This window comes from Oncorhynchus gorbuscha, linkage group LG25, assembly GCF_021184085.1.
Source record: "Oncorhynchus gorbuscha isolate QuinsamMale2020 ecotype Even-year linkage group LG25, OgorEven_v1.0, whole genome shotgun sequence".
NCBI classification, from domain to species: Eukaryota; Metazoa; Chordata; class Actinopteri; order Salmoniformes; family Salmonidae; genus Oncorhynchus; species Oncorhynchus gorbuscha.
Window position 1 is genome coordinate 50,269,556 of NC_060197.1, and position 25,810 is coordinate 50,295,365.

At 42.9% G+C, this 25,810-nt stretch overlaps 1 protein-coding gene across 6 annotated transcripts in view; it reads left to right on the top strand.

Annotated features, from left to right (window-relative positions):
* Positions 1 to 25,810, top strand: part of LOC124013646 (zinc finger CW-type PWWP domain protein 1-like) — a 44,515-nt gene continuing 18,705 nt past the window's right edge. For 3 of the 6 annotated variants that reach the window (XM_046328004.1, XM_046328002.1, XM_046328007.1), the window contains exons 1-9: positions 1 to 1,098; positions 3,763 to 3,844; positions 9,335 to 9,401; positions 9,483 to 9,607; positions 9,769 to 9,879; positions 10,246 to 10,360; positions 22,224 to 22,299; positions 23,301 to 23,405; positions 25,051 to 25,131. In XM_046328004.1, coding sequence (XP_046183960.1) covers positions 559 to 1,098; positions 3,763 to 3,844; positions 9,335 to 9,401; positions 9,483 to 9,607; positions 9,769 to 9,879; positions 10,246 to 10,360; positions 22,224 to 22,299; positions 23,301 to 23,405; positions 25,051 to 25,131 — 1,302 coding nt within the window. In that variant the 5' untranslated portion in view covers positions 1 to 558. The remainder of the gene's footprint in view (positions 1,099 to 3,762; positions 3,845 to 9,334; positions 9,402 to 9,482; positions 9,608 to 9,768; positions 9,880 to 10,245; positions 10,361 to 22,223; positions 22,300 to 23,300; positions 23,406 to 25,050; positions 25,132 to 25,810) is intronic. The other 3 variants (XM_046328005.1, XM_046328008.1, XM_046328006.1) reach the window with 3 other exon arrangements.

The following is a 25,810-nucleotide window of genomic DNA, read 5'->3' on the forward strand; positions in this document are numbered from 1 at the left end:
GACAACGTCCACAGAGTGGGCACTGCCCATAGCAACGTCCACAGAGTGGGCACTGCCCATAGCAACGTCCACAGAGTGGGCACTGCCCATGGAACTGGCCAAACAGAACGCTCTCAGAAGTGGCGGTAGAACCGTCGCGAGGCCGGACCAGAGTAGCGGTGCTAGCTGGCTACTGAACCACCTCACACTGCGACTTTAGTCATTCAACCAATTAACCCAGATTATATACCGGTGTTTAACTGGGGACGGCGAGAGCTACACCAAAGATACGCCTCACTTAAGGAAAATGGAAACAGTTGCGGGTAAATAGCAAACGTTAGTTAGGTAGCGAAGTAAGCAATGTAGCTTAGCCAGATAACTCTTTCAGTTTAGCTAGGTTAACGTCGTTAGTCCTTTGGCGAGGTAACTTTCCGTTAGCTAGCTAAGTGAGTCGAGGATTGTTGCTAACGTTATGTAACTAAGCTAGCTAATTTGCCAGCAGTTAATTACATATCTAACTACATTGCTAACTTGGCTAGCTTTGTATTTTGTCGACATGTTGACAGACTGCATCATGACATGTTTTTTGGTAACATTACAGAAAGAGGTCAGAAAGAGAAGGCGAAGTTTGCCCCGCTGGTGCCCCGTGAGAAGAAGCCAGGGCATGGAGAGAAAGGAGGGGGGAAAAGAGGAGAGAATAAGTGGAAAGGAGAGGGGGGTGGAAATAAGGAGAGAAACATTGATGTAGGAAAGAAGACAGGAGAATCATGTGAAGGAGAGAGAGGAGTAGAGAGCAAGGGTAAGGCCTCTGGGTTAGAGAAGAAAAGAGGAGAACGGATGAAGGAAGAAGGGAAGAAGAAGACGCCAGATACAGAAAAAGTGAGGGCTGCAGATGAAGGGGTTCCCCAGCAACAGGAAGGTAAAGGAGAGAGAGGAGGAGGAGAGGGAGCGAAGGAGAATAAAAAACAGAAAAATAAGGAAGACCTATCCAGGAAGGAAACAGATAAAGGGAAGGAGGGAATGAATGTGAAAAAGAAGAAGAAAGAGAATGAGAAGGTCAGGAAGGAAGGGAAAGAGACGAAAAAGAAGAGACAGAGGGATGAGACAGAGAGCAATAAGGTAGGAGTAGAGAATATTTATTGTGACAGGAATACAGTTAGTGTTCCTTACTTAACCAGTAGGATACTGTTAGTGTTCCTTACTTAACCAGTAGGATACAGTTAGTGTTCCTTACTTAACCAGTAGGATACAGTTAGTGTTCCTTACTTAACCAGTAGGATACTGTTAGTGTTCCTTACTTAACCAGTAGGATACAGTTAGTGTTCCTTACTTAACCAGTAGGATACTGTTAGTGTTCCTTACTTAACCAGTAGGATACAGTTAGTGTTCCTTACTTAACCAGTAGGATACAGTTAGTGTTCCTTACTTAACCAGTAGGATACAGTTAGTGTTCCTTACTCAACCAGTAGGATACAGTTAGTGTTCCTCACTCAGTACTCCTTAATTAGCCAGTAGTATGTATGCCAATGCTATAGTGTAGTTTGATGTAAGCCAGGGGTATGTGCTAGCAAGGGTATGTGTATATAAACGTGGTATGTTCCAAATAAACAATGGGGGTATGCCGTACCGGTAAACATCAGCCTATCACAATAATGAAAGCCAAATTAAAAGGTATTACACCACTATTTATCATTACAGCATTTCAGAGGTATGACGAATGACTGAATAGACTAGAAAACAGGTGGTGTAGCCTACGCTCCAGAATGCCATGTGGTTCATGAGAACACAGAAATTATACCGACACCGAGATGTGCGCAGACAGCAGTGGACATCAATTCTGGCCTCATGTCATTACACTTTGTGGGGTTTTGTGTAACATGTGTCTCTTTCCAGTCACCACTGTTTGGAGGCTGGACTTTTGTAAAATGTAAAATAAAAAATGTGTGACATTACATGGGTGTAATGTTTACAGATTATTAGGGTTGTGGGAGGGGGGGTTGACTGCGGAGATTATGGGGGGGGGGGGGGCAGAGATGACTTGGCTGGGCTAGGATGGCTGGAGTCTTTGGCCATTTTTGGGGCCCTCTGACACCGCCTGGTATAGAGGTCCTGGATGGCAGGAAACTTAGCCCCAGTGATGTACTGGGCCGTTCGCACTACCCTCTGTAGTGCCTTATGGTCAGATGCTGAGCAGTTGCCATACCAGGCAGTGATGCAACCAGTCAGGATGCTCTCGTTGGTGCAGCTGTAGAACCTTTTGAAGATCTGAGGACCTATGCCATATATTTTCAGTGTCCTGAAGGGGAATAGGTGTTGTCGTGCCCTCTTCACAACTGTCTTGGTGTGTTTGAACCATGATAGTTTGTTGGTAATGTGGAAACCAAGGAACTTGAAGCTCTCAAATTGCTCCACTACAGCCCCGTCGATGAGAATGGGGGCATGCTTTGCCCTTCTTTTCCTGTAGTCCACGATCATCCCCTTTCCTTGATCACATTGAGGGAGAGGTTATTATCCTGTCACCACACTTCCAGGTCTCTGACCTCCCTGTAGGCTCATCGTTGTCGGTGATCAGCGTGTGTTGTTACCTAATCTTACCACCTGGGGGCGGCCTGTCAGGAAGTCCAGGATCCAGTTGCAGAGGGAGGTGTTTAGTCCCAGGGTCCTTAGCTTAGTGATGAGCTTTGAGGTCACTGTGGTGTTGAACGCTGAGCTGTAGTCAATGAACAGCATTCTCATGTAGGTGTTCCTTTTGTCCAGGTGGGAAAAGGCAGTGTTGAGTGAGAGTTGAAAAGAAAAGGCCACACCTCAGACTGGCCAATACAAATAAAAAGATTAAGATGGGCAAAAGAACACAGACACTGGACAGAGGAACTCTGCCTAGAAGGCCAGCATCCCAGAGTCGCCTTTTCACTGTTGACGTTGAGACTGGTGTTTTGAGGGTACTATTTAATGACACTGACAGTTCTGTGAAGGGAGTAGTACACAGCGTTGTACGAGATCTTCAGTTTCTTGGCAATTACTCACATGGAATAGCCTTCATTTCTCAGAACAAGAATAGACTGACAGGTTTCAGAAGAAAGGTATTTGTTTTTGGCCATTTTAAGCCTGTAATTGAACCCACAAATGCTGATGCTCCAGATACTCAACTAGTCTAAAGAAGGCCAGTTTTATTGCTTCTTTAATCAGGACAACAGTTTTCAGCTGTGCTAACATAATTGCAAAAAGTTTTTTAATGATCAATTAGCCTTTTAAAATGATAAACTTGGATTAACTAACACAACGTGCCATTGGAACACAGGAGTGATGGTTGCTGATAATGGGCCTCTGTACGCCTATGTAGATATTCCATTAAAAATCAGCCGTTCCAGCCACAATAGTCAATTAAACCATTAACAATGTCTACACTGTATTTCTGATCAAGTTGATGTTATTTTAATGGACAAAATGTGCTTTTCTTTCAAAAACAAGGACAATTCTAAGTGACCCCAAACTTTTGAACAATTATTTGATGGCCCTCCCTCTTTCCTGGTCTCTCTCTCTCTACTTCCCTTTCTCTCTCCCTCCTGTCCCGACCTTTTCTTCATTCTCTCTCCCTCCTCTATGAGTTGAGGATGGACACAATTGACCACAGTTCTGCCGGTTAAAAACAGTTGGCATTAGCATGCCTATGTAGAAGCATGTGTTAGCTTAGCATTTGTTAGCATTACCATGAAGATGAGGAGCATATACACTCACTTTTTAATCAGTGCACCAAACCTGTAGTTCTTTCTCTCCTCCCTCCAGGTGCTCCCTCTAACAGACAGTCAGTATGATGATATATTTGATTGTGCTACGGCTCTGGAGACACCTGTAGACAACTGTCTGGGTGGGTAAATAACACTACCACAACAACTGTCTGGGTGGGTAAATAACACTACCACAACAACTGTCTGGGTGGGTAAATAACACTACCACAACAACTGTCTGGGTAACTAACACTACCACAACAACTGTCTGGGTAACTAAATAACACTACCACAACAACTGTCTGGGTAACTAACACTACCACAACAACTGTCTGGGTAACTAACTAACACTACCACAACAACTGTCTGGGTAACTAACACTACCACAACAACGGTCTGGGTAACTAACACTACCACAACAACTGTCTGGGTAACTAACACTACCACAACAACTGGCTGGGTAACTAACACTACCACAACAACTGGCTGGGTGGGTAAATAACACTACCACAACAACTGTCTGGGTAACTAACACTACCACAACAACTGTCTGGGTAACTAAATAACACTACCACAACAACTGTCTGGGTAACTAACTAACACTACCACAACAACTGTCTGGGTAACTAACACTACCACAACAACGGTCTGGGTAACTAACACTACCACAACAACTGTCTGGGTAACTAACTAACACTACCACAACAACTGTCTGGGTAACTAACACTACCACAACAACTGTCTGGGTGGGTAAATAACACTACCACAACAACTGTCTGGGTAACTAACACTACCACAACAACTGTCTGGGTAACTAACACTACCACAACAACTGTCTGGGTAACTAAATAACACTACCACAACAACTGTCTGGGTAACTAACACTACCACAACAACTGTCTGGGTAACTAACTAACACTACCACAACAACTGTCTGGGTAACTAACACTACCACAACAACGGTCTGGGTAACTAACACTACCACAACAACTGTCTGGGTAACTAACTAACACTACCACAACAACTGTCTGGGTAACTAACACTACCACAACAACTGTCTGGGTGGGTAAATAACACTACCACAACAACTGTCTGGGTAACTAACACTACCACAACAACTGTCTGGGTAACTAACACTACCACAACAACTGTCTGGGTAACTAAATAACACTACCACAACAACTGTCTGGGTAACTAACACTACCACAACAACTGTCTGGTTGGGTAAATAACACTACCACAACAACTGTCTGGGTAACTAACACTACCACAACAACTGTCTGGGTAACACTACCACAACTGTCTGGGTAACCACAACAACAACTGTCTGGGTAACTAACACTACCACAACAACTGTCTGGGTAACTAACACTACCACAACAACTGTCTGGGTAACTAACACTACCACAACAACTGTCTGGGTACCACAACAACTGTCTGGGTAACTAACACTACCACAACAACTGTCTGGGTAACTAACTAACACTACCACAACAACAGTCTGGGTAACTAACACTACCACAACAACTGTCTGGGTAACTAACTAACACTACCACAACAACTGTCTGGGTAACTAACACTACCACAACAACTGTCTGGGTAACTAAATAACACTACCACAACAACTGTCTGGGTAACTAACACTACCACAACAACTGTCTGGGTAACTAACACTACCACAACAACTGTCTGGGTAACTAACACTACCACAACAACTGTCTGGGTAACTAACACTACCACAACAACTGTCTGGGTAACTAACACTACCACAACAACTGTCTGGGTAACTAACACTACCACAACAACTGTCTGGGTAACTAACTAACACTACCACAACAACTGTCTGGGTAACTAACTAACACTACCACAACAACTGTCTGGGTAACTAACACTACCACAACAACTGTCTGAGTAACTAACACTACCACAACAACTGTCTGGGTAACTAACACTACCACAACAACTGTCTGGGTAACTAACACTACCACAACAACTGTCTGGGTAACTAACACTACCACAACAACTGTCTGGGTAACTAACTAACACTACCACAACAACTGTCTGGGTAACTAACACTACCACAACAACTGTCTGGGTAACTAACACTACCACAACAACTGTCTGGGTAACTAACACTACCACAACAACTGTCTGGGTAACTAACACTACCACAACAACTGTCTGGGTAACTAACACTACCACAACAACTGTCTGGGTAACTAACACTACCACAACAACTGTCTGGGTAACTAACACTACCACAACAACTGTCTGGGTAACTAACACTACCACAACAACTGTCTGGGTAACTAACACTACCACAACAACTGTCTGGGTAACTAACTAACACTACCACAACAACTGTCTGGGTAACTAACACTACCACAACAACGGTCTGGGTAACTAACACTACCACAACAACTGTCTGGGTAACTAAATAACACTACCACAACAACTGTCTGGGTAACTAACTAACACTACCACAACAACTGTCTGGGTAACTAACACTACCACAACAACTGTCTGGGTAACTAACACTACCACAACAACTGTCTGGGTAACTAACACTACCACAACAACTGTCTGGGTAACTAACACTACCACAACAACTGTCTGGGTAACTAACACTACCACAACAACTGTCTGGGTAACTAACACTACCACAACAACTGTCTGGGTAACTAACACTACCACAACAACTGTCTGGGTAACTAACACTACCACAACAACTGTCTGGGTAACTAACACTACCACAACAACTGTCTGGGTAACTAACTAACACTACCACAACAACTGTCTGGGTAACTAACACTACCACAACAACTGTCTGGGTAACTAACACTACCACAACACTTAGGTTGGAGTCATTACAACTAGTTACAACTAGGTCCTTCTGTAGCACAGTTGGTAGAGCATGGCGCTTGTAACGCCAGGGTAGTGGGTTCGATCCCCGGGACCACCCATACGTAGAATGTATGCACACATGACTGTAAGTCGCTTTGGATAAAAGCGTCTGCTAAATGGCATATATTATTATATATATTATTATAGTTTACATACACTTAGGTTGGAGTCATTACAACTAGTTTACATACACTGATGTTGGAGTCATTAAAACTCATTTTTCAACCACTCCACAAATGTCTTGTTAACAAACTATAGTTTTCTCAAGTCAGTTAGGACATCTACTTTGTGCATGACACAAGTAATTTTTCCAACAATTTTTTACAGACAGTATATACAGTTGAAGTCGGAAGTTTACATACACCTTAGCCAAATACATTTAAACTCTGTTTTTCACAATTCCTGACTGTAATGCTCCGGGTGTCGTGGGTGTGGAGTCAAACGCAGGAGACAGAGAGTGCAATGCTGTGCGTCTTTAACAGCACCAACGCACCACAGGGTGATTAGTAACGGCCCCAAACACAGGGAATGAAAATGTACAACGGAAAAGTCACGATCAGGCACTAACACGTACCTCTACAACAGAGCCGAAGGTTACACTGAAATAATCCCGCACAACAACCAGGCGGGGCCGGCTGTCTAATAAAGACAAACTAATGGTGGTGGTCCTTCTGTAGCACAGTTGGTAGAGCATGGCGTTTGTAACGCCAGGGTAGTGGGTTCGATTCCCGGGACCACCCATACGTAGAATGTATGCACACATGACTGTAAGTCGCTTTGGATAAAAGCGTCTGCTAAATGGCATATATTATTATTATTATTATTATATTAATCATCCATAAACAGGTGCCACCACTAAACATACAAGGAGGGGGAGGAAAGACAATCAGTGGCAGCTAATAGGCCGGTGACGACGACCGCCGAGCGCCACTCTTGACACTGACATTTAATACTTGTAAAAAATCCCTGTTTTAGTTCAGTTTTTATTTATTTCATCACATTCCCAGTGAGTCAGAAATGTACATTCAATTAGTATTTGGTAGCATTGCCTTTAAATTGTTTAACTTGGGTCAAACGTTTCGGGTAGCCTTCCACAAGCTTCCCACAATAAGTTGGGTGAGTTTTGGCCCATTCCTCCTGACAGAGCTGGTCTAACTGAGTCAGGTTTGTAGGCCTCCTTGCTCACACATGCTCTTTCAGTTCTGCCCACAAATGTTCTATAAGATTGAGGTCAGGGCTTTGTGATGGCCACTCCAATACCTTGACTTTGTTGTCCTTAAGCCATTTTGCCACAACTTGGGGTCATTGTCCATTTGGAAGACCCATTTGCGACTTTAACTTCCTGACTGATGTCTTGAGATGTTGCTTCAATATATCCACATAATGTTCCTACCTCATGATGCCATCTATTTTGTGAAGTGCACCAGTTCCTCCTGTAGCAAAGCACCCCCACAACATGATGCTGCCACCCCGTGCTTCACGGTTGGGATGGTGTTCTTCGGCTTGCAAGCTTCCCCCTTTTTCCTCCAAACATGACGATGGTCGTTATGCCAAACAGTTATATTTTTGTTTCATCAGACCAGAGTGCATTCCTCCAAAAAGTACGATCTTTGTCCCAATGTGCAGTTGCAAACCGTAGTCTGGCTTTTTGATGGCGGTTTTGGAGCAGTGGCTTCTTCCTTGCTGAGCGGCCTTTTAGGTTAAGTCGATATAGGACTCGTTTTACTGTGGATATAGATACTTTTGTACCTGTTTCCTCCAGCATCTTCACAAGATCCTTTGCTGTTGTTCTGGGATTGATTTGTACTTTTCGCACCAAAGTACGTTCATCTCTAGGAGACAGAATGCGTCTCCTTCCTGAGCGGTATGACGGCTGCGTGGTCCCATGGTGTTTATACTTGCGTACTATTGTTTGTACAGATGAACGTGGTTCCTTCAGGCGTTTGGAAATTGCTCCCAAGGATGAACCACTTGTGGAGGTCTACAATTATTTTTCTTGTCGTGGCTGATTTATTCAGATTTTCCCATGATGTCAAGCAAAGAGGCAGTGAGTTTGAAGGTAGGCCTTGAAATACATCCACAGGTATACCTCCAACTGACTCAAATTATGTCAATTAGCCTATCAGAAGCTTCTAAAGCCATGACATGATTTTCTGGAATTTTCCAAGCTGTTTATTAAAGGCAGTCAACTTAGTGTATGTAAACTTCCGACCCACTGGAATTGTGATACAGTGAATTATTAGTGAAATAATCTGTCTGTAAACAATTGTTGGAAAGATAACTTGTGTCCTGCACAAAGTAGATGTCCTAACCAACTTGTCAATACTATAGTTTGTTAACAAGAAATGTGTGGAGTGGTTGAAAAATGAGTTTTAATGGCTCCATCCTAAGTGTATGTAAACTTCTGACTTCAACTGTATCACTTGTCATTTCACTCTATCGTTTTCTCATAGAAGTAGAGACTTGACACTTCACAGTGGAAAAGACTAAATATGTTACTCATTCAGAAGAATCACAGCAGTGATTGTCAGAGATGTTTAACTCTTTACCCTGTGGGTGAGAGTGTGTGTGTGTGTGTGTGTGTGTGTGTGTGTGTGTGTGTGTGTGTGTGTGTGTGTGTGTGTGTGTGTGTGTGTGTGTGTGTGTGTGTGTGTGTGTGTGTGTGTGTGTGTGTGTGTGTGTGTGTGTGTGTGTGTGTGTGTGTGTGTGTGTGTGTGTGTGTGTAGAGGATGCCAGAGCTGTGCTGAGTGAGGTGGAGTTCCTGCAGGCCACCATTGACCAGGTCTCTCTCAGGTAAAACACCTTTACTAGAACCATAATGTGTAACTAGAGATGAAATAGGGGTTGTTTTGCTACAATGGTGTTTCTGAACAGGGAGGAGGAACAGCCTCCCAGGAGAGTGTCTGGTGAGAGAAAGACTGCAGCGTCCGGCTCACACACACAGAGGAAGAGGAAGAGAAGAAGGGAGGAAGAGGAAGACAGCGACTCCAGTACAGAATGTGGGTATTTTATCCTCTATCTCTTCCTTAATTCTCACTTTCTCTACCTCTCATTCTCTCCCTATTTCCCCCACTGTCTGTCTCCTATTTCATCTTCTTTCTGTCTTTCTCCCACACCTTCGTTCTCTCTCCCCCCTCCTCACCCCCCTGTCCTCCTCTAGTTGATCAGTGGGTTCAGTGTAGTAGGTCTGTCTGTGGGAAATGGAGAAGAGTAGAGAGACACGTTGACCTGGCTGCCCTTCCCAGCGACTGGACCTGTATACACGACACAGGTACACACACACACACACACACACACACACACACACACACACACACACACACACACACACACACACACACACACACACACACACACACACACACACACACACACACACACACACACACACACACACCATACAGTGATTCGACCTCTGCTTACACTCAGCATCAGAAAATGTTGACATCGAACCAATGACATTTGGTTGATTTGTCAACAAACATGAATTCAATGTGAAATCAACAACAAATGTCACAATGTCAATGGATTAAAAAAAATAATGTAATTCCCTTATGTTGATTACTTTTTGCGAATCTGATTTCCAAGTGTATTCAACATCATCACATACATTTAATGTGTTTGTGTGAATGTGTAGGCCCTGGTCTCTGTGAGGCTACGGAGGACAGCTGGTCGGGACAAGAGTGTGATGTCATCAACAGCAGTCTGGTTCCTGGGTCTCTGGTCTGGGCTCAACAGATTGGATATCCTTGGTACACACACACACATACTGAACACTATCCACACACACACATACTGAACACTATCCACACACACACACATACTGAACACTATCCACACACACACACACACACACATACTGAACACTATCCACACACACACATACTGAACACTATCCACACACACACACATACTGAACACTATCCACACACACACACACACACACACACATACTGAACACTATCCACACACACACACACATACTGAACACTATCCACACACACACATACTGAACACTATCCACACACACACACACACACACACATACTGAACACTATCCACACACACACACACACATACTGAACACTATCCACACACACACATACTGAACACTATCCACACACACACACACACACACATACTGAACACTATCCACGCACACACATACTGAACACTATCCACACACACACACACACACACATACTGAACACTATCCACACACACACATACTGAACACTATCCACACACACACACATACTGAACACTATCCACACACACACATACTGAACACTATCCACACACACTAAACACACATACTGAACACTATCCACACACACACACATACTGAACACTATCCACACACACACACATACTGAACACTATCCACACACACACACATACTGAACACTATCCACACACACTAAACACACATACTGAACACTATCCACACACACACACACATACTGAACACTATCCACACACACTAAACACACATACTGAACACTATCCACACACACACACACATACTGAACACTATACACACACACACATACTGAACACTATCCACACACACACACACACATACTGAACACTATCCACACACACTAAACACACATACTGAACACTATCCACACACACACACACATACTGAACACTATACACACACACACATACTGAACACTATCCACACACACACACACATACTGAACACTATCCACACACACTAAACACACATACTGAACACTATCCACACACACACACACACATACTGAACACTATCCACACACACACACACACATACTGAACACTATCCACACACACACATACTGAACACTATCCACACACACACATACTGAACACTATCCACACACACACACATACTGAACACTATCCACACACATACTGAACACTATCCACACACACACACACACATACTGAACACTATCCACACACACACATACTGAACACTATCCACACACACACATACTGAACACTATCCACACACACACACATACTGAACACTATCCACACACATACTGAACACTATCCACACACACTAAACACACATACTGAACATTATCCACACACACACACATACTGAACACTATCCACACACACACACACACACACATACTGAACACTATCCACACACACACATACTGAACACTATCCACACACACACATACTGAACACTATCCACACACACACACATACTGAACACTATCCACACACACACACACATACTGAACACTATCCACACACACTAAACACACATACTGAACACTATCCACACACACACACATACTGAACACTATCCACACACTAAACACACATACTGAACACTATCCACACACACACACATACTGAACACTATCCACACACACACACATACTGAACACTATCCACACACTAAACACACATACTGAACACTATCCACACTAAACACACATACTGAACACTATCCACACACACACATACTGAACACTATCCACACACACACACACATACTGAACACTATCCACACACACACACATACTGAACACTATCCACACACACACACACATACTGAACACTATCCACACACACATACTGAACACTATCCACACACACATACTGAACACTATCACACACACTAAACACACATACTGAACACTATCCACACACACACACACACATACTGAACACTATCCACACACACTAAACACACATACTGAACACTATCCACACACACTAAACACACATACTGAACACTATCCACACACACACATACTGAACACTATCCACACACACACACACACATACTGAACACTATCCACACACACTAAACACACATACTGAACACTATCCACACACACACATACTGAACACTATCCACACACACATACTGAACACTATCCACACACACTAAACACACATACTGAACACTATCCACACACACTAAACACACATACTGAACACTATCCACACACACACATACTGAACACTATCCACACACACACACACATACTGAACACTATCCACACACACACACATACTGAACACTATCCACACACACACACATACTGAACACTATCCACACACACTAAACACACATACTGAACACTATCCACACACACACACACATACTGAACACTATCCACACACACTAAACACACATACTGAACACTATCCACACACACACACACATACTGAACACTATCCACACACATACACACACATACTGAACACTATCCACACACACACACACATACTGAACACTATCCACACACACTAAACACACATACTGAACACTATCCACACACACTAAACACACATACTGAACACTATCCACACTAAACACACACACATACTGAACACTATCCACACACTGAACACACATACTGAACACTATCCACACACACACACACACACATACTGAACACTATCCACACACACTAAACACACATACTGAACACTATCCACACACACTAAACACACATACTGAACACTATCCACACACACTAAACACACATACTGAACACTATCCACACACACTAAACACACATACTGAACACTATCCACACACACTACACACACATACTGAACACTATCCACACACACACTAAACACACATACTGAACACTATCCACACACACTAAACACACATACTGAACACTATCCACACACACTAAACACACATACTGAACACTATCCACAATAAACACACATACTGAACACTATCCACACACACATACTGAACACTATCCACACACACACACATACTGAACACTATCCACACACATACTGAACACTATCCACACACTAAACACACATACTGAACACTATCCACACACACACACATACTGAACACTATCCACACACACACACACACACATACTGAACACTATCCACACACACTAAACACACATACTGAACACTATCCACACACACACACATACTGAACACTATCCACACACACACACACATACTGAACACTATCCACACACACACACATACTGAACACTATCCACACACACACACACATACTGAACACTATCCACACACACATACTGAACACTATCCACACACACATACTGAACACTATCACACACACTAAACACACATACTGAACACTATCCACACACACACACACACATACTGAACACTATCCACACACACTAAACACACATACTGAACACTATCCACACACACTAAACACACATACTGAACACTATCCACACACACACACATACTGAACACTATCCACACACACACACATACTGAACACTATCCACACACACACACATACTGAACACTATCCACACACACTAAACACACATACTGAACACTATCCACACACACACACACATACTGAACACTATCCACACACACTAAACACACATACTGAACACTATCCACACACACACACACACACATACTGAACACTATCCACACACATACACACACATACTGAACACTATCCACACACACACACACATACTGAACACTATCCACACACACTAAACACACATACTGAACACTATCCACACACACTAAACACACATACTGAACACTATCCACACTAAACACACACACATACTGAACACTATCCACACACTGAACACACATACTGAACACTATCCACACACACACACACACATACTGAACACTATCCACACACACTAAACACACATACTGAACACTATCCACACACACTAAACACACATACTGAACACTATCCACACACACTAAACACACATACTGAACACTATCCACACACACTACACACACATACTGAACACTATCCACACACACACTAAACACACATACTGAACACTATCCACACACACTAAACACACATACTGAACACTATCCACACACACTAAACACACATACTGAACACTATCCACAATAAACACACATACTGAACACTATCCACACACACATACTGAACACTATCCACACACACACACATACTGAACACTATCCACACACATACTGAACACTATCCACACACTAAACACACATACTGAACACTATCCACACACACACACATACTGAACACTATCCACACACACACACACATACTGAACACTATCCACACACACTAAACACACATACTGAACACTATCCACACACACACACATACTGAACACTATCCACACACACACACACATACTGAACACTATCCACACACACACACATACTGAACACTATCCACACACACTAAACACACATACTGAACACTATCCACACACACTAAACACACATACTGAACACTATCCACACTAAACACACATACTGAACACTATCCACACACACTAAACACACATACTGAACACTATCCACACACACACACACATACTGAACACTATCCACACACACACACACATACTGAACACTATCCACACACACACACACACACACACATACTGAACACTATCCACACACACATACTGAACACTATCCACACACACACACATACTGAACACTATCCACACACATACTGAACACTATCCACACACTAAACACACATACTGAACACTATCCACACACACACACATACTGAACACTATCCACACACACACACACACACATACTGAACACTATCCACACACACTAAACACACATACTGAACACTATCCACACACACACACATACTGAACACTATCCACACACACACACATACTGAACACTATCCACACACACACACATACTGAACACTATCCACACACACTAAACACACATACTGAACACTATCCACACACACACTAAACACACATACTGAACACTATCCACACTAAACACACATACTGAACACTATCCACACACACACACACATACTGAACACTATCCACACACACACACACATACTGAACACTATCCACACACACATACTGAACACTATCCACACACACATACTGAACACTATCACACACACTAAACACACATACTGAACACTATCCACACACACTAAACACACATACTGAACACTATCCACACACACACATACTGAACACTATCCACACACACATACTGAACACTATCCACACACACTAAACACACATACTGAACACTATCCACACACACACACATACTGAACACTATCCACACACACTAAACACACATACTGAACACTATCCACACACACACACACATACTGAACACTATCCACACACACACACATACTGAACACTATCCACACACTGAACACACATACTGAACACTATCCACACACACACACACACACATACTGAACACTATCCACACACACTAAACACATATACTGAACACTATCCACACACACTAAACACACATACTGAACACTATCCACACACACTAAACACACATACTGAACACTATCCACACACACACACATACTGAACACTATCCACACACACTAAACACACATACTGAACACTATCCACACACACTACACACACATACTGAACACTATCCACACACACTAAACACACATACTGAACACTATCCACACACACTACACACACATACTGAACACTATCCACACACACTAAACACACATACTGAACACTATCCACACTAAACACACATACTGAACACTATCCACACACACATACTGAACACTATCCACACACACATACTGAACACTATCCACACACATACTGAACACTATCCACACACTAAACACACATACTGAACACTATCCACACACACTAAACACACATACTGAACACTATCCACACACATACTGAACACTATCCACACACTAAACACACATACTGAACACTATCCACACACACTAAACACACATACTGAACACTATCCACACACACATATTGAACACTATCCACACACACACACTGACCACTATCCACACACACTAAACACACATACTGAACACTATCCACACTAAACATGTAAAGACACCCCTTCAAGTTAGTGGATTCTGCTATTTCAGCCACACCAGTTGCTGGCAGGTGTATACACTATATACACAGAAGTATGTGGACCCCCTTCAAATGAGTGGATTTGCCGTTGCTGACAAGTGTATAAAATCAAGCACACTGCCATGCAATCTCCATAGACAAACATTAACAGCAAATGGCCTTACTGAAGAGTCTCAGTGACTTTCAACTTGGCACCGTCATAGGATGTCACCTTTCCAACAAGTCAGTTCATTAAACACACTGAACACTATCCACACACACTAAACACACATACTGAACACTATCCACACACACTAAACACACATACTGAACACTATCCACACACACTAAACACACATACTGAACACTATCCACACACACTAAACACACATACTGAACACTATCCACACACACTACACACACATACTGAACACTATCCACACACACACTAAACACACATACTGAACACTATCCACACACACTAAACACACATACTGAACACTATCCACACACACACACATACTGAACACTATCCACACACACTAAACACACATACTGAACACTATCCACACACACTACACACACATACTGAACACTATCCACACACACTAAACACACATACTGAACACTATCCACAATAAACACACATACTGAACACTATCCACACACACATACTGAACACTATCCACACACACACACATACTGAACACTATCCACACACATACTGAACACTATCCACACACTAAACACACATACTGAACACTATCCACACACACACACATACTGAACACTATCCACACACACACACACACACATACTGAACACTATCCACACACACTAAACACACATACTGAACACTATCCACACTAAACATGTAAAGACACCCCTTCAAGTTAGTGGATTCTGCTATTTCAGCCACACCAGTTGCTGGCAGGTGTATACACTATATACACAGAAGTATGTGGACCCCCTTCAAATGAGTGGATTTGCCGTTGCTGACAAGTGTATAAAATCAAGCACACTGCCATGCAATCTCCATAGACAAACATTAACAGCAAATGGCCTTACTGAAGAGTCTCAGTGACTTTCAACTTGGCACCGTCATAGGATGTCACCTTTCCAACAAGTCAGTTCATTAAATTTCTGCCCTTCTTTCCCCGGTCAACTGTAAGTGCTGTTATTGTAAAGTGGAAACGTCTAGGAGCAACAACGGCTCTGTCACGAAGTGGTAGGCCACACAATCTCACAGAACGGGACGGCAGAGTACTGAAGCGCGTAAAAATCGTCTGTTCTCGGTTGCAACATTCACTACTGTATTCCAAACTGCCTCTGGAAGCAACTGTTTGTCGGGAGCTTCATGAAATGGATTTTTCCAGCTTAACATTACCATGTGCAATGCCAAGCGTCGGCTGGAGTGGTGTAAAGTTCACAGCCATTGGACTGGAGCAGTGGAAACACGTTCTCTGGAGTGATGAATCACGCTTCACCACCTGGCAGTCCAACAGACGAATATGAGTTTGGTGGATGCCAGGAGAACGCAACCTGCCCCAATGCATAGTGCCAACTGTAAAGTTTGGTGGAGGAGGAATAAAGGTCTGAGGCTGTTCATTGTTCATGCCCTTAGTTCCAGTGAAGGGAAATCTTAACAGCATACAAAGACATTTTAGATGAGTTTGGGGAAGGCCCTTTCCTGTTTCAGCATGACAATGCCCCCGTGCACAAAACGACGTCCATACAGAAATGGTTTTTCGAGATCGGTGTGGAAGAACTTGACTGGCCTGCAAAGAGCTCTGGCCTCAACCTCATCGAACACCTTTGGTAAGGTATTGGAACACCGACTGCGAGCCAGGTCTAATTGCCCAACATCCGTTTCCGACCTCACTAATGCTCTTGTGGCTGAATTGGAAGCAAGTCCCAGCAGCAACGTTCCAACATCTAGTGGAAAGCCTTCCCAGAAGAGTGGAGGCTGTTATAGCAGCAATGTTCCAACATCTATTGGAAAGCCTTCCCAGAAGAGTGGAGGCTGTTATAGCGGCAATGTTCCTACATCTAGTGGAAAGCCTTCCCAGAAGAGTGGAGGCTGTTATAGCGGCAATGTTCCTACATCTAGTGGAAAGCCTTCCCAGAAGAGTGGAGGCTGTTATAGCAGCAATGTTCCTACATCTAGTGGAAAGCCTTCCCAGAAGAGAGGAGGTTGTTATAGCAGCAATGTTCCAACATCTAGTGGAAAACCTTCCCAGAAGAGTGGAGGCTGTTATAGCAGCAATGTTCCTACATCTAGTGGAACGCCTTCCCAGAAGAGTGGAGGCTGTTATAGCAGCAATGTTCCAACATCTAGTGGAAAACCTTCCCAGAAGAGTGGAGGCTGTTATAGCAGCAATGTTACAACATCTAGTGGAAAACCTTCCCAGAAGGGTGCAGGGGGGACCAACTCCATATTAATGGCCATGATTTTGGAATGAGATATTGGATGAGCAGGTGTCCACATAGTGTTGGTCATGGAGTGTACTTAACACACTACTTCTCCAATGCCATCATATTCCCAGTGTTAATGCAGAATTCTGTGTTTTTCATGCAAGGAAAAAATATAAAACTCATATGAAATACCTTGCTACGTTTTGAAAATGCAGATCTAAAAATGCTTCTTATTGTAATTTGTGCTCGGCTTCAGACTAATTTTGTGCTTTGGTTGCATTTCTCCACTCAGATGAGAAATCTTTGCTCATTGTCAGACCAATAAAATTCCTTAATTGACAAATGGATTTTCTATCAGCAGACAGAACTCTGACTGATGTTTAGCTACTTTTCCCGCTGTAGCCAGTCTATTTTTCTCCGGTAAAATGAACTTCAAGCAAAACATTAGGAATATGATGGCTACTGTCCTTCTATGCTAAACATTAGGAATATGATGGCTACAGTCCTCCTATACTAAACATTAGGAATATGATGGCTACAGTCATTCTATGCTAAACATTAGGAATATGATGGCTACAGTCCTCCTATACTAAACATTAGGAATATGATGGCTACAGTCCTTCTATGCTAAACATTAGGAATATGATGGCTACAGTCCTTCTATGCTAAACATTAGGAATATGATGGCTACAGTCCTTCTATGCTAAACATTAGGAATATGATGGCTACAGTCCTCCTATACTAAACATTAGGAATATGATGGCTACAGTCCTTCAATACTAAACATTAGGAATATGATGGCTACAGTCCTTCTATACTAAACATTAGGAATATGATGGCTACAGTCCTCCTATACTAAACATTAGGAATATGATGGCTACAGTCCTTCTATGCTAAACATTAGGAATATGATGGCTACAGTCCTTCTATGCTAAACATTAGGAATATGATGGCTACAGTCCTTCTATGCTAAACATTAGGAATATGATGGCTACAGTCCTCCTATACTAAACATTAGGAATATGATGGCTACAGTCCTTCAATACTAAACATTAGGAATATGATGGCTACAGTCCTTCTATACTAAACATTAGGAATATGATGGCTACAGTCCTTCTATGCTAAACATTAGGAATATGATGGCTACAGTCCCTCTATGCTAAACATTAGGAATATGATGGCTACAGTCCTTCTATGCTAAACATTAGGAATATGTTGGCTACAGTCCTTCTATGCTAACCATTAGGAATATGATGGCTACAGTCCTTCTATACTAAACATTAGGAATATGATGGCTACAGTCCTTCTATACTAAACATTAGGAATATGATGGCTACAGTCCTTCTATGCTAAACATTAGGAATATGATGGCTACAGTCCTTCTATACTAAACATTAGGAATATGATGGCTACAGTCCTTCTATGCTAAACATTAGGAATATGATGGCTACAGTCCTTCTATGCTAAACATTAGGAATATGATGGCTACAGTCCTCCTATACTAAACATTAGGAATATGATGGCTACAGTCCTTCTATGCTAAACATTAGGAATATGATGGCTACAGTCCTTCTATGCTAAACATTAGGAATATGATGGCTACATTCATTCTATGCTAAACATTAGGAATATGATGGCTACAGTCCTTCTATACTAAACATTAGGAATATGATGGCTACAGTCCTTCTATACTAAACATTAGGAATATGATGGCTACATTCATTCTATGCTAAACATTAGGAATATGATGGCTACATTCATTCTATACTAAACATTAGGAATATGATGGCTACAGTCCTTCTATACTAAACATTAGGAATATGATGGCTACATTCATTCTATGCTAAACATTAGGAATATGATGGCTACATTCATTCTATGCTAAACATTAGGAATATGATGGCTACAGTCCTTCTATACTAAACATTAGGAATATGATGGCTACAGTCCCTCTATGCTAAACATTAGGAATATGATGGCTACAGTCCTTCTATGCTAAACATTAGGAATATGATGGCTACAGTCCTTCTATACTAAACATTAGGAATATGATGGCTACAGTCCTTCTATGCTAAACATTAGGAATATGATGGCTACAGTCCTATGCTAAACATTAGGAATATGATGGCTACAGTCCTTCTATGCTAAACATTAGGAATATGATGGCTACAGTCCTATGCTAAACATTAGGAATATGATGGCTACATTCCTCCTATACTAAACATTAGGAATATGATGGCTACATTCATTCTATGCTAAACATTAGGAATATGATGGCTACATTCATTCTATGCTAAACATTAGGAATATGATGGCTACAGTCCTTCTATACTAAACATTAGGAATATGATGGCTACAGTCCCTCTATGCTAAACATTAGGAATATGATGGCTACAGTCCTTCTATGCTAAACATTAGGAATATGATGGCTACAGTCCTTCTATACTAAACATTAGGAATATGATGGCTACAGTCCTTCTATGCTAAACATTAGGAATATGATGGCTACAGTCCTTCTATGCTAAACATTAGGAATATGATGGCTACAGTCCTATGCTAAACATTAGGAATATGATGGCTACAGTCCTTCTATGCTAAACATTAGGAATATGATGGCTACAGTCCTATGCTAAACATTAGGAATATGATGGCTACATTCCTCCTATACTAAACATTAGGAATATGATGGCCATGCAATTATTTTTTTAATACCTTGCTTTCTCATTGTAAGCTCATTTACATTTACATGTGTCAACATTTTTGTGGCTTCCAGCCAAACAGCCACCTCTGTTGCCATCTGATGAAAATGAAGCTAATATTTGGTGAAAGTGGTGCAGTGATGTATTTTCTGTGAAGGAAAACGATAGCTACACGTCCCTGATCACACCATTGAATCATAATAATAATAATAATAATAATATATGCCATTTAGCAGACGCTTTTATCCAAAGCGACTTACAGTCATGTGTGCATACATTCTACATATGGGTGGTCCCGGGGATTGAACCCACTACCCTGGCGTTACAAACGCCATGCTCTACCAACTGAGCTACAGAAGGACCACTGAATCAAAACAACACTGTTGACTTGAATATAACATGCAGGTGAAATGGGTTTAAAACACAGATTCTTTGATGGTCTGCGTTTTGAAAATGCTGATTTCTGGAAGCTAATGCGACCTCTGGCCTCAATTTAGAATGAATGGACAAACTAGACACATGCTGTATAACCCACGAATAACCACTGTCCTGTCCTCCACTGTAATGTGGAGTACTGATTGTATTGACAATGTTATATTGATTAATTGATCCAGGTGGCCAGCGATAGTGGAGAGAGATCCAGACACCAAGACCTTCTGCCAGTTCAACAGGAATACTGACCTGTACCCTGTAAGATAAACACTGACCTGTACCCTGTACCCTGTAAGATAAACACTGACCTGTACCCTGTAAGATAAACACTGACCTGTACCCTGTAAGATAAACACTGACCTGTACCCTGTAAGATAAACACTGACCTGTACCCTGTAAGATAAACACTGACCTGTACCCTGTAAGATAAACACTGACCTGTACCCTGTAAGATAAACACTGACCTGTACCCTGTAAGATAAACACTGACCTGTACCCTGTACCCTGTAAGATAAACACTGACCTGTACCCTGTAAGATAAACACTGACCTGTACCCTGTAAGATACACACTGACCTGTACCCTGTAAGATAAACACTGACCTGTACCCTGTACCCTGTAAGATAAACACTGATCTGTACCCTGTACCCTGTAAGATAAACACTGACCTGTACCCTGTACCCTGTAAGATACACACTGACCTGTACCCTGTACCCTGTAAGATAAACACTGACCTGTACCCTGTAAGATAAACACTGATCTGTACCCTGTACCCTGTAAGATAAACACTGATCTGTACCCTGTAAGATAAACACTGATCTGTACCCTGTAAGATAAACACTGACCTGTACCCTGTAAGATAAACACTGACCTGTACCCTGTAAGATAAACACTGACCTGTACCCTGTAAGATAAACACTGACCTGTACCCTGTAAGATAAACACTGACCTGTACCCTGTAAGATAAACACTGATCTGTACCCTGTAAGATAAACACTGATCTGTACCCTGTAAGATAAACACTGACCTGTACCCTGTAAGATAAACACTGATCTGTACCCTGTACCCTGTAAGATACACACTGACCTGTACCCTGTAAGATAAACACTGACCTGTACCCTGTAAGATAAACACTGATCTGTACCCTGTAAGATCAGTGGAAGTCTCCTATTATAAATGACTGAATGAAAACACTGGGGTAGTGTCTTTCATGTGAACATTTCTGATTGTGTGTAATGTGTATGTTATGTTTGTGTGTAGTGCAGGTACCATGTAACCTACCTGGGGGAACCAGTCAGCAGAGCCTGGGTGTGTCGGTCTAAAGTCAGAAATTACACAGAACTCACTGCGGATGCCGCCATCACGGTTAGTCTTCTGGAGAGGGCAATTTAACCCTGGTTGTCCGTGCCACTCACGACTGTTAGTCCACAGTCGTGTTAGTGTTGGGTTCAGTTGAGACTGTGTTAGCCCACTGAGCTGGTGTTGATTTCAGTTGAGACTGTGTTAGCCCACTGAGCTAGTGTTGATTTCAGTTGAGACTGTGTTAGCCCACTGAGCTGGTGTTGGGTTCAGTTGAGACTGTGTTAGCCCACTGAGCTGGTGTTGATTTCAGTTGAGACTGTGTTAGCCCACTGAGCTAGTGTTGATTTCAGTTGAGACTGTGTTAGCCCACTGAGCTGGTGTTGGGTTCAGTTGAGACTGTGTTAGCCCACTGAGCTGGTGTTGGGTTCAGTTGAGACTGTGTTAGCCCACTGAGCTGGTGTTGAGGCCTGTTGACAACCTCAGACATTGTATAGGCCTGTTTAATACCTCAGACATTGTATAGGCCTCTACATCCAGGGGCACAATTTTCATTCCAACCAAATGGACAATGCAGTATTATATTTTATTACTATACTATACTAACCCTATACTGCTCATATCTGCCCTGACTCTTTTTTTTCTTTCCATCTCTCCTCTCCTCTCCTTCACTCTCCTTTCATCCCTCTCTCTCTCCTCCTACATCCCTCTCTCCTCTCCTCCTCTCCTCTCATCCCTCTCTCCTCTCCTCTCATCCCTGTCTCCTCTCCTCCTCTTTCCTCTCATCCCTGTCTCCTCTCCTCCTCTCCCCTCTCATCCCTCTCTCCTCTTTCCTCACATCCCTGTCTCCTCTCTCCTCTCATCCCTCTCTCCTCTCCTCTCTCCTCTCATCCCTGTCTCCTCTCCTCCTCTCTCCTCTCCTCTCATCCCTGTCTCCTCTCCTCCTCACTCCTCTCACCCCTGTCTCCTCCTCTCTCCTCTCATCCCTGTCTCCTCTCCTCCTCTCTCCTCTCATCCCTGTCTCCTCTCCTCCTCACTCCTCTCACCCCTGTCTCCTCCTCTCTCCTCTCATCCCTGTCTCCTCTCCTCCTCACTCCTCTCACCCCTGTCTCCTCCTCTCTCCTCTCATCCCTGTCTCCTCTCCTCCTCGCATCCCTGTCTCCTCTCCTCCTCTCATCCATGTTCTCCTCCTCTCTCCTCTCATCCCTGTCTCCTCTCCTCTGATCCCTGTCTGCTCTCCTCCTCTCATCCCTGTCTCCTCTCCTCCTCTCTCCTCTCATCCCTGTCTCCTCTCTCCTCTCTCTTCTCCTCCTCTCATCCCTGTCTCCTCTCCTCCTCTCTCCTCTCCTCTCATCCCTGTCTCCTCTCCTCCTCACTCCTCTCACCCCTGTCTCCTCTCTCCACTCATCCCTGTCACCTCTCCTCCTCACTCCTCTCACCCCTGTCTCCTCCTCTCTCCTCTCATCCCTGTCTCCTCTCTTCTTATCTCCTCTCCTCCTCTCTCCTCTCTCTTCCTCCTCTCATCCCTGTCTCCTCTCCTCCTCTCCTCTCATTCCCATCTCCTCTCCTCCTCTCTCTCTTCCTCCTCTCATCCCTGTCTCCTCTCCTCCTCTCCTCTCATTCCCATCTCCTCTCCTCCTCTCTCTCTTCCTCCTCTCATCCCTGTCTCCTCTCTCTTCTCTCCTCCCTCCTCTCCTCTCCTCTCCTACAGGGGAAGTCTCTCCAGAGATTCAAGAAGAAGTTGAGAGAAGCTGTCCTCATAGCAACACAAGCCCAGAGTATTCCACTCAAGGTTCAATCCGTCTATCTATCTATTATATCTGCCCATCCAAATCTCATTTTATTTGTCACATGTTTCGTAAACAGAAGGTGTAGACTGAAAGTGAAATGCTTACCTTATGGGTCATCTTCAAACAGAGTTAAAGATGAAGATATATATATATGCAGTGCCCTCGGAAGGTGTTTTAGACCCCTTTTCCACATGTTGTTACTTTACAGCCTTATTCTAAAATGGATATGAAAAAGATCCCCTCATCAATCTACACACAATATACCCCATAATGACATCACGATACCCCATAATGACATCACAATACCCCATAATGACATCACAATACCCCATAATGACATCACAATACCCCATAATGACGCAGCAAAAACAGGTTTTTAGACATCGAGACATTACAGCCTCAAGTCTTCTTGGGTATGACACTACAAGCTTGGCACACCTGTATTTGGGGAGTTTCTCCCATTATTCTCTGCAGATCCTCTCAAGCTCTGTCAGGTTGGATGGGGAGCGTTGCTGCACAGCTATTTTCAGGGCTCTCCAGAGATGTTCAATGGGCTTCAAGTCCGGGCTCTGACTGGGCCACTCAAGGACATTCAGAGAATTGTCCCAAAGCCACTCCTGCGTTGTCTTGGCTACAAATAACATGGCTAAAGTACAAATAACATGGCTGTATACATGGGAT